The sequence below is a fragment of the Rutilus rutilus genome, assembly GCF_951802725.1.
Source record: "Rutilus rutilus genome assembly, chromosome: 20".
Classification (NCBI taxonomy): domain Eukaryota; kingdom Metazoa; phylum Chordata; class Actinopteri; order Cypriniformes; family Leuciscidae; genus Rutilus; species Rutilus rutilus.
In genome coordinates this window covers 8,320,987-8,333,380 of record NC_140225.1, presented here as the reverse complement: position 1 = coordinate 8,333,380, position 12,394 = coordinate 8,320,987, and the positions used below count along the sequence as shown (strand labels likewise).

At 35.9% G+C, this 12,394-nt stretch overlaps 1 protein-coding gene across 1 annotated transcript; it reads left to right on the top strand.

Moving 5' to 3' along the window:
• Positions 1 to 739: 739 nt before the first annotated feature.
• Positions 740 to 11,048, top strand: bbof1b (basal body orientation factor 1b). The gene is made up of 12 exons (XM_084391005.1): positions 740 to 833; positions 1,000 to 1,252; positions 2,179 to 2,244; positions 2,347 to 2,490; positions 2,642 to 2,722; positions 2,806 to 2,876; positions 3,003 to 3,147; positions 4,321 to 4,661; positions 5,179 to 5,319; positions 5,456 to 5,557; positions 7,156 to 7,209; positions 10,458 to 11,048. The coding sequence occupies exons 1-12, from the start codon at positions 793 to 795 to the stop codon at positions 10,552 to 10,554; spliced, it is 1,536 nt and encodes a 511-aa protein (XP_084247131.1). The 5' UTR covers positions 740 to 792; the 3' UTR covers positions 10,555 to 11,048.
• The last annotated feature ends 1,346 nt before the right edge of the window (positions 11,049 to 12,394 follow it).

Sequence of the window (12,394 nt, the reverse complement as noted above, 5' to 3'; positions counted from 1 at the left end):
TCCAGTTCGTGTTGCAAAATGGATTAACCATTACCCACGTCTTCCAAGCCACCTGCGATGTATCTACACCGTGCCTCTTTTATTAATTTGTTAAACAATGTTTTTCAAATAAAGCTGTTTTTAATTTTCATTGATGACTAATTATTGCAGTGTTCGGACATATAATAGACTGTTAATAATTAATTATATGCCTATAATTCATTGTAATAGACCTAACGTTAAATGTTTTCGACACTTTTCAATAAGGAGGAAGCTTCTATGTAATATTTTATCATCTTCACAGCGCGTTGGTGATGCGCTATGAAATTATTGCGTGGCAAATTATAATAGCCTATCAGAGTTTAATAATAAAAGTAGCCCAGGCCTTCCCTAATAATACAAAAATACTTCTAATAATTCTACACATAAATTGGAAATGCTAAATCATTTTGATATTGATAGCTGATGCTTGTTTTGACAAGATCTCTGGATACATGATAACGTCTTGGCGCTACCCGGGCCCAGCACGGGGGTTTATCGCACATATTTAACACGTCGCAGCTCGATGTACCGTATTGTGTGAGCACATAAATCCTGAGCATGGCTTTACATCGCATGCGATCTAGCTGCTACTCGTTCTGAGTAGGTAACTCTGTTAGCCTTGCTGAATTCACACAGACATCGCACAGTGTAACGTTATGCCCGCCTTTACAGTCTCCATGGCATCAGGTAGTAAACAAACGAATCCTGCATGAGCACACTCACAGCAGTTCACAACATTGAACACTGACTACAGCTGATTAAAGAAGAGAGATGCCGATTAAAAAAGGAAAGAAGGGAAAGAAAGGAAAAGGGTGAGTAAAAACATTCCTCTGTCCGTAGATTTAGAAGTAACGTTACCCTTGAGTTTGTTTGAAAAACTGCGAATCCAACTGGTCAAATTTGAAAAGTCTATATATGACTTTTACTTTATGATGATGATCATTCGCCTTTCTCTTAAATTTTTTTTTTTTTACATAGAAAAGGGAAAAAAGATGGCAAGCAAGAGTCAAAACGGGACAAGGAGTCTGATATAGAGATGGCGAAAGCAAACGCGGCTCTGTGGGAGGCCAGGTGTGATATGACAGAGAGTTCTCGCGTGGAGTATTCTGAAGCAGCGCGACGACTGAACAAAGCCAACCAGCAGCTCACTGATCTACAGCACAACACCGAGAAGAACACCATCGAGACCATCGCTGTTCTGAGGAAGAAACACCAGCAAAATGATGAGAGGGTATTTTGAATGCAGTTTCACGTGTCCTGTAAATTAATAAAAGAGCTACAGGATACGTGACACGTTTTTTAAAAAAGTCTTCTTAATTTCATATTGTGGGATAGTTCAGTCACTCACAAACGAAAATGGTCTTCATTTACTCATCCTCAAGTCGTTCCAAACCCATAACCCCATACATCTTCAGAACACAAATGAAGATATTCATTTAATGAATGAAATAAATGAAACTTGATGTTCCTCCATTGAAAGTCTAAAGCTTTGATGCTTCAAAAAGTTCATAAAGAGATTGAAATGTTTTACTAATCCATAAAATGTAGTGTTTTAGTCCAAGTCCCACTCAATGTCGATGGTGGTTACTGGTTACAGCCATGACATAAAGTAATCATGTCTCTTCAGAAGACTTGGATTAAACGACTTGATTCATAATGATTACATCTATGATCTCTTCATGAACTTTTTGGATCTTCAAAGTTTAGGTTGCATGGACTATCATTAGTGGCACAGAAATCTCTCCGGTTTCATGAATAGAGTGAAACTTTTTAACTAGAATTTTTTCCATCTGGATTTGAATGGATGGTTGTGGTTTGGTATTGCTGTGATGTCATGTGAGTGACAGGTTGTCCTCCTCGCTCCAGCAAACACGCAGAGAAGAGAAGAGAAGTCATTGTAATAGGGAGGGGGACTTATTTTGATTAAAGATTACGAGGGCACTTGAATAAAAAATAAATAATGATGTGCACTTATAAATCATTTGTAATAAATACTGCAATATTCCATAAAAAATAAGAATTTTGAATTTTGATTTCATGATGACTTTAAAATATCTGTGTTTTGAAAATAAATAAAAATCGTATGGGTTTGAGGGTAAGTAAATGACAGATTTTAATTTTTGAGGAAACTAACCCTTTAACATGTTGTCTTCTCAGATCACTGCACTGGAAAAACAAATACAGCTTGAGAAAACGAGGGCCTCTCAGGAAAAAGAGAATTTGGTAAGATGCCTTTCCTCATATGGGGAAACAGGTATAAATTCAGTTATTGTTATCAGTTATATTTTTTTAAGTTTAAGATAACTATACTGATTGACATTACAGGTCACTGAATACATGCTGAAGATCAATGAGCTGGAGGAGAAATTTAAGAAGAGATCTAGCGAGTTCAGCTTGATTCAAGAGGAGCTTAAGATCATCAATGATTTCCGTAGGAAGAAGCCCCAAATGGAGCAAGAACTCAAAAATGTATAATGCAATCTATTGATTTCATGTACACGTTATACAGAAGATGTATTACATCTGTTTTAACCCTTGTGCTTTGTTGAAAATCCTTTACCTTATTTATTAAATGACCGGAGCACAACATAATGGATAACGGCACCATTGTTTTGTACAGATGAAAGAAACTATGGACAACGCTGATCTAGAACACAGGAAAACACTTGCAAGAATGGAGCAAAAGTTCTTCAATAATAAGGTACTTATACTGAAAAAAACAAAACATTTCAACAAAATCTTTTCTCATTCACTCTCTCAGCCTTTCTCCTACTTTCTCCTCAGGTTCACCTAGAGAAGGAAGCTGAGCAAAAGATTGCTGTGCTGGCAGAAAAAGCTCACAATGAAGCCATCATGTAAGCATTTTCTTTATCTCTCAACACCACTAAACATTTCTACCTGATGCCACTGGGACTGTCTGTGTGTGAGATACATTTTACATGAGATAAATGAGATGACTTCCTCTATCTTGGCCCCATCAGACAGCTGGATGATGCATCTCGCTCGATGTTCAAGGAGAATGTGCGTCTAAATAAGGCATTGGGTTTCCACATCAAAGAGGTGGAGGATTTACGGAAGAGAAATGCAGCGCTGGCAGAAGAAAACGACATGCTTAGTCTGCATAAGGTGACAACACAACACACCATAGTTACTATTTTTGCACTGTAGTTCACCTACACTACCGTTCAATACATTTTTTTTTTCCCTGCGCAAGAAATTAATACATTTATTCAGTAAGGATGCATTAAAATTGACAGTAAACACTTTTACATTATTATGAAAATTGTTCTATTTCAAATGGATGCTGTTCTTTTGAACTTTATTCATCCAAGAATCCTGAAAAAATTTATCACGGTTTCCACTTTCCACAAAAATACTAAGCAATACTCAACATTGGAAATGTTACTAGGAAATGTTTCTCGTGCAAATCAGCATATTAGAAGGATTTCTGAAGGAATTAGAAGTGAAGACTGGAGTAATGACTGCTGAAAATTCAGCTTTGCCATACTAGGAATGAATTACATTTTCAAATATAATAAAATGGAAAACAGTTATTTTAAATTGTAATACTATTTCACAATATTACTGTTTTACTGTATTTATGATTAAATAAGTGTAGCCTTGATGGTGAGCATAAGAGAAAAACTGGCAAGAAATTGAGTGACACTTTTATTTAGCGTAAAGAAAGATAATGAAAGCCTGTTTTTAAGACAATATTTTGCACTGTGACATCATTTAATTTCAATTAAGTACATATAACCTCCATAATTTGTCTGTATTCTACTGTTATCTTGTTTTTTTTAAGTATACATCATGGTTCTGAATATAATTTGATTGAGAAAAAAAAAAGATCATGAGAATGGATTTTTAAAAATATTTCTTAAAATATAAATAATGAGAATTTGAGAGATGTGCTTAATAACGTGTATGAAAATATCTTAATAGTTTTAAATACAGGTTTAATAGAAAATCATGGTCAAAAGGTGGGAGGTTAACAAAAAGAGGCATTATGATTATAAAAAGAATAGTCCATTATGTCATTTATTTTATTAAACCATATTGTATTAATTATAATTGATGTATATTATATTAATTATTTGATATTATTTGTTATAAATTACATAAGAAAAACCTTTCTTGTGCATCCACAAAAACACTCATACATGCATACTTACACACACTTACAAATACAATAAAATTTTAAACTTACTAGACCCTTGGAAAAAACAGTCCACTATAAAGCTTTCCTATGAAGCAGCAGACATTGATAATAAACCCACAATTTCATTCACCCTGCAGGAGATGAGTCAGGACACCTCGAATGACACCATATCTAAGCATACAGCCCAGCGGGCCACAATTTCCGAGCTGAGGGAGAAGGTGTTGACACTGGAGCAGGCCCTGGTCAGCATGGTGGCTGAGTTTGAGTGGAAGAAGGCTGACATCAAGCAGCGTGCTGCGGTCAGAACTCAGGCCAGCGGTGTAGAGCTGGACAAACTGCAGAAGCTCCTGAGCGCACGGGACAGGGAGTTGAGCCGATTGAAGAGAGTAGCCCGCAGCGTCGTGGAGCAGTGCTCAGACACGGAGATCCTCTTCCATGAGGCTCTAAATCATGTGAAGCAGGAGATGTTAACGCACAGGTACGCTTCATCATTCATCACTTTGCAAAAAACAAACCAACACGCCTTGATAGTGCACTAGTTTTCAATCAATTAGATGCTATGGTCCCCCAAATATGATCATACTCATGTGAGAGAACCACCACGTCCTAAAATTTAAAAGGCATCTGTTTTTTTAAACAATTTATATAATGGAAAATGTATATTATAAAATCTATCTAATTTAATATATTTAATAGATTAATTACTAACTAATAATTTTTTTAATCAATTTTTTATTCATTCATTTATTTTAATAAATTTTTATTTACTTTTTTATTTAATCTTCTTCTAAACCAGTCAAGCTACCAGCACAAAAACGCACTCAGCAAAATATAGTCTAATTATCGTTATCGATAAAATCCCAGAAAACGTTGAGATATCAATATCACACACACCTAAAATTCTTTCTAGAGATAAAAGTTCCAGGCTCAATTTTACGGCAGAAACTTCAAGCGATTTGTAGATACATTGTTATAAGATACATTATGTTATCCAGACAGGAAGAGGAGGTGAATCGTAGCAGACGGATGGATAAGTTCTTTTCAGGCAAAAGGGCGTACAATCACGTTCACACCATCAACAAATCTCCCCATAGTACCAACAGCATTTCCATTGGTATTGAAGAGGCTGAAAAAGGGTAAGAGTCTTAAACTTTTTTTGTGTGTGTTTTTGGACTATTTGTAAAATTCTGATGAAATGATAACTCAACATGTTATTACCTGGAAGATGCTTATCCATAACAAATCTGTAATAACACTGTGTTATTTCATCAGCAATCTAAAGAAAGCCAATATTAACATATCAGAGATGACCTGGGAGCAAAAAGAGAGCGTTCTCCGACTGCTCTTTGCCAAAATGAATGCCCTGAAATCAAAGTAAGTACTTAGCAGATACTGAGCTGTATTTTGGGTGATAAACAATTTAGCACAAATGTTCAAATATATGTGACCTTTTAACTAGGGGTGTAACGATTCATCAACTACATCGATGTATCGATTTATATTCCTACGATCCAACTGGATCGATCTGTGCTCGGCAAGTTGGCCTTCCGGACGACATATATCGATCTAATATCGTTTTAAAAGGTAATGAATCGATTGTATCGATACTAGGAAATAGCGCATTGGATTTAAGCACGTTAGACTTTATATGGATGTTTTTTCTTTGCACTTTTAATGATAAAGGCGTTAAACGTTACTCGATTCAGTCTGCCTATCTGTGTCGTCGTCGCCATGCGTGACGCGCCAGCAGCAGCGCAAAGACAACAAGCAGCGCAAAGTCTCTCGCCTCAGAAAAACGGACTGTCCTGTCCTCTCAGCCGCTATACTGCAGTAGTGCGCACTCTTCAATTGCACGCGCAAATGCGCCGGAGCGCGCTGTATCACTTCACTAAAGCGCAAAAGAAATACGAGCATGCAACGTCGTAAATTAGTAAGTTAAGAAATAAAAGTAAAATACCAATAAATTACGTTATTGGTACGTCATGTGTGTTGCTATTTATCAGGAGCAGTTTCCATGTTTCTTTACCAGTTCTTCTAAGTATTGTGTATCACCATGGTAGCCTAATTGTTTGTTTCCATAACAAAATGCCACTTACTGGTTTTGTATATTTTTATATGACTGTGGTGGCTCATACCAAGATTGTATTAACAAAAACTAGTTTGGGACTGCTATTTAATAGCTTAACCTCGCAGTGCCTACTAATTGTTAAGTAAAGGGGGACATAACTTGTGTGTCAACAATTTTTGTGTAAACAAATGTATTATAATAGGCTTATATAATTCCTAAAAAGGTGGGTCGCGGCTTGATGACCATGCGGAAATGTGGGTCCCATGGCCAAACTATTCAAAACATCATTCTATGTTGTGATAATCGTAATTAATAATCACAATTACAATTTCAAGGGAATAATCAACAATTATCATTTTTGTCATAATCGTTCAGTCCTACTTATTAAAATAAAATGTGAATGCATTTTACATTAATTGTTGTTTACTTGTTTGTTTATATCTATAATTAATTGATACCTGATTCCCTTACAAGAATTTTTGGCTAAAAAGTTACTGAATCGATTTCAAGTCACTGAATCGTTTCGGATCGGATCGTTCTAAATGAACCAATATCGTCCTTGAATCGTATCGACAACCATGAATCGCGAATCGAATCGAATCGTTGTTAAAACGAATCGTTACACCCCTACTTTTAACCTTATTAGGCACATGAAACCACATTAAGATAAATGGTAAACTAGCAAGTTATAATCTCCTAAATTAATTTGTTACAATTAACCTTGAAAAGAAAAACAGTTGGTGAGACGAAGATAGTGATAATGACCATGGTAAAAATAAAAAATCCCAAGCTTATTGGCACATCTTAGTTTAAGTAAAAAATGAAAGAAAAAGAAACTGACTCAAAGGAGTAATAAATGTGTATTTTCTTGTGTTCTCATTTCTTTTTCCCTACATTTCTGAAGGAAACCAATTCATGCTCCAGATTCTGAATGGAACCAGTGTAGCAGCAATCCAGGGTGAGACATGCCAACAGATGTATGGTTTTCTGGCTGATAAAACAAGATGACATTTTTCTATTGTAATTTTAAAGTGACCCTATTATGCTATTTTAAAGGCTCCTCATTTTGTTTTAGAGGTCTCCTACAGTAGGTTTACATGCATCCAAGGTCAAAAAAATATTTTTATCATAATATACTGTACATTGCAGCATTACCTCTTTTTACCTCTATCAGACTCTGTTGAATGACAAAATAACCTTATAAAATTCATACACTACACAGTTAAATGTGCTGTATGTAATTTCTTTGACTCTACTAAAGCATAAAACTGCCATAATGTTTGCAGAGATTTAGGACATATTCTAAATTCGAATACTTGTTTCTCCGAAAATCAATGCAGCAACCAGTTATTCTCCTTTTAAATGTGCGTTCTGTGTCGGAATGTCTGTTTTTGTTTTGGTCTGTGTGATCCCGCCCACTGCCAGTTTACCCAATAGTATTTCGACACCCTAGGTTGCCAGTTGGCAGAGAACACCAGGTATTGCAGCCATGGAAGCCAGAAAACGAATGATCACAGATTGCACCAGACCCTAAAAATCATCTGCAATAAAACTAGGGATGCACGATAATGCATTTTGGCCGATATTCGATATGCCGATATTTTCAAACTAATTTTGTCCGATGCCGATACCGATACCGATATATACACATTTTCCCCCTGATATATTTACACTTTAATTTTACTGAAGAGAAATCCAAGTCTCTCTCCTGTACTACCTTTACTGTATTACACTCATGTGTTGTAGATAAGGCGATTTACAAGACAAACAAAACAACATTTGATTCTACCATAAATGTATAATTTTACAAATGTAGACAGACATTCACCCCTGAAAAATAGGTAAATTATTTATGCCATTGCCACAGTTTATTTTTAAGTTCAGACATTAAACTTCAGTCCTTAGAAGTAAAATAAATAGAAAAAAAAATTCAAATAAATTTTTTTACATCTTCTCCTACTTGAACAGGTCTACCAAATGCTCCCCTGTTTTCGGTGCTGATGCGGTGGTGACCCGTTCATGTACTGTAACATGTAAGGGTGGCGCTGCCAATAAAGCAGTGTTTGGAAAGTTCACTTTCTACATGAACTAGTTCAAAGTTCAGTTCACAAATTTTAAAATTAACTAGTTCAGTTCATAGTTCATATACTCAAAATTTTGAACTAAGTTCACAGTTCCAAAAATGAACTAGTTCATAGTTCTTTTTTTCCATGTTGTTGCGAGATATTATTTTTCAAAATGATTACCACAGCCCCCACAGACAATTATTTTATCAGTTTTAACACTGAAGATATGCGTCAGATTTTTTCCCATCTTCACCGACCTTATCATAAAACTCGTTTAAATGATCATACGACGCCTCCTTGCTGCTTTTTGTTTTGATTTGTAACGTAAGTGATGAGTCGTTCATGAAAGACTCGAGGTGAAGTAATTATTTATGTTCCCTGTAAACGATTTTTGACTGCATTATAATGATTTCTTAATTCAGAATATGATCAAGATTGCGTAGGTGGATGTGTTCGGGGAATTTGCCAGTTAATAGTAACATTTAAAGCCCCTTAAATGAACGAAATGACTCGAAAAAAGATTTGTTCATTTTGATGAACGAGATCGAACAAGAGGTCGAACACGGGTGGCTGGTGTTGCCAGATTGGGTGTTTTTTCCGCTACATATTAAGGGCGGTTTACGGTGGGTTTTAGGTGGGTTTTCGCCTGGAAGGCTTTATAGAAATCTGGCATCCTACTGAACGAAGTTAAACTGAGAGAGCGTGGCGTTCACAGACACCAGAATGAACGAGTTCACAGTAACGTTCATCAGGCAGTAATGCGGTACGTTCAGTTCACGTTCGCCCAAAATATGAACGAGTTCATGAACTATCGTTCAATGAACGCGTTCAGGCACAACACTGCAATAAAGCAACTAAAAGTTGTCACAGAGAAGCGCAAAAGTAATGATTATGAATATGTCAAATATAGCAAGGAGACATTTTAATTGTTTATTAATAAACAAGTGTTTTCTGTGTCGGCTGCAAAGATGAAGTTGACTGACTCGCGATCTTCGGAGTAGGCTCGCGAGTCAGTCAACTTCATCTTTGCAGCCGACACAGTGAACGCGCCAGGGAGAAATGCACATTTCGGATTACATAGTTTTCTTTCGTTTTGAATTGTTATGTTTAAAAAATATGATTTCAAACGTTCTGTAGATAATAGATATATTTATCAGGTCTGTGAGGCAAGTAAGCTATATGCTGAGTTTCGTTTCATTTATGAGACGAACTCCAGTTCACACGCGCGCCTCTGTGTCGTGATATCTATTATCTGGTTTACTTATTATTTATTAGGCTAAATCGAGGCAATTGGTTGATGAATTTTTTTTTTAAATTAAGATACAATTAATACAAAACGAAATTCACTTAGAAAGGCTTTGTGCTTTCTGTTTGAGGTCTCTGTGGAAGTTTTAAAGCAGTCTCTATCAGTGCCGCTTTCAGAGCGTTCACGTCTGTAACCGAGAACTGTCACTGTTTTTCCTCATAAATGCGAACACGAAAAATAAAATAAAATGAATATTTTATGCTCTGTGGAGAGCATAGTAGCTTGGAGAGTTTACATTAGTAAGCTACAGGACATCGTCTTTCGAAACATGACCTGCACGAAAGAAAAAAAAAATACTGCGGCATTCTACCCAGCACTTCTGAAAATGCACTTGCGAATGCGTCTCTGTCCCCAGCACATCTCAAACCAAACTGATGCTCATGCTAGAAATGCCTCCACATGTTGGAAGTTTAAGTTGCTGGCACTCATGCTATGTTCACGGTCGTCACGTGCACATAGGAAACACGCCACCCTATCGATGATGGTCATTTAAAGCTTTTATCGGCCGATACCGATGTTGTGCCGATATCATCGTGCATCCCTAAATAAAACATTGCTAACATATACATTAGCTGATCAACTTACAGTGTAAGGCTTGTCGCTTTCCTGTTGCCTGTCCTCAATCTGGCAACCCGCATGAGCGTTGATTCTGAGGAAGAGGGGGCGGGAAACAACTCTCTCCAATATTTTGAATTTGGATTGCAGTACCCATTTCAACCACTAGCAGTATATTACATACTGCACCTTTAAGTGCATAAGTACATAGTGTATAGTGCATAATTTGGGACACAACTATAGACTCATATTGCAGTGATCTGTCTGTCTTTTCCACAGGAATGAAGAGGAGGAATCCCATGCAACATTTTTAACCCAAGCAGCAGTTTCCAGTATGAGCTCCAGTGATTATTCCAGTGCTCTGCCTGACCTGTAGATCACCTGACCTCATCACAGATAAGAGAGATAAATAATGTCAAAGTATAAGTTTGATATTGCATATGATATACCAAGAAGTGTTCATGAATGTCTATACCACAACTTAAAAGGAGACAAAAGTTGTTGTTTTTTACATGTAGTAATGCCCGCGTACCAATACTGATAATATTGGCATTAAAGATTACACAAATTCCGTAAAATAACTGTATTCAGGAAAGACTTAAAAAGTATTGGCACGACACAATTTTAAATTGCTATTTTTTATTGCAAACAAACAATTCAAACTATAGTTAATATAACACAGAGAAAATAAGTTTGTGTCTTATAAACAATGAATAACAATTAAAAGTAATTAAAATAGTTTGTTTAGGGAGTATGGTAAAATAGTTATTATGCAAGCTAAATTTCCAAAGTAATGATGTATTTTTGAAAATGTTAGAAATACTGTACTACTTCATGTAAGTGACTCATATTAAAGTCAGCATTCAACTGAAGTTGCGATATTCTTTTCTTCTCTATTGTGATGTATAAACAAGTCAAACGGCTTCTCGAACAAGATAAAGTTTGGGCAGGAATGCATTTTGTCTGTCAGGAATTGGAATTGGATGGTTGTGGTTTGCTATTGCTGTGATGTCATGTGAGTGACAGGTTGTTCCGCCTCCTCGCTCCAGTAAACACGTCATCAGAGAAGAGATGTCACTGCAAGAGGGAGGAGATATTTTGATTAAAGATTATGAAGGCACATTAATTAAAAAATAATATTAATGTGCATTGATAAATCATTTAGGCGTATAATAAATACTGCAACATTCCATAAAAAATAAGATTCGTCCATTTTGATTTAATAATGATTTTAAAGAAGGGGGAAATGCACTGTATTAGTTCCTTTGCCTACACAAAAGTGTGTTTGTTATTTTATTATAAGTTTATCTTCAAAGGGACTGTGTGTAGGAATTTCTCTCATCTAGTGGTGAAATAGTATTTTGCATTCAAACGAATAATGCTCTCCAGCGCCTCACTTTTTCAAATGCGCGTTGCATCTACGGTAGCCGTTATGTACTAAAAAGTTATGACAGGATGTCTTATAATAGCACTTCGAGTTTTTCTTCGGGTGAACAGGTTTGTTATTTAAAACAAACTGAAACTTGAAACAACGGAAAAAAAATGTACAGTATGAATTACTGACTGTGAAAAACATTAACTATGGTAATAATGCCTTCTTTACTCGTTATATTTTTTGAAGTACGTGCATTGTTAGATATCATCATCATCAGAGCCTTCTCTAACGTTACTTTACTCAATAGCTGCTATTCATCAAAGAGCCTGTTTAACTTTTAACTATAAATGTTCTACTGTCTATATAATAAAGTACACAACCAAGCAATGAAAAAAAAGCTTGTAATTAAGACCGTAACATTGACTTACCTGTCGAGAAGAAAGCAGGCAACTTCAGGGTGTCTTTTGAAAGCTTTTGAAAGCTCCGTGGACCTACCCGTCACATGTATATAAAGATAATAAATTCTTCGTTTACGAGGATTAGTCTGATCATTGGCATAGTTATTTGTACACCATTGAGGGCATATTTATTAATAAAAATATTGATTTTAGATAATAAAATACCTAAAAAGCTACACATAGTCCCTTCAAATAACAAGAATGACAGTTTTTTGTCCTTCCTCTATATTTCTGTAACCATTTAATAAGAATCATTTCCATGAACAGATACAGAATATAATTTAATGGTACAGTAATTGTACTGAACAATGAGCGGTCAGCATGTTGTCAGTCAGTACATTTGACTGGTCGGATCTACAGATCATCAGGATGGCGTTACAACA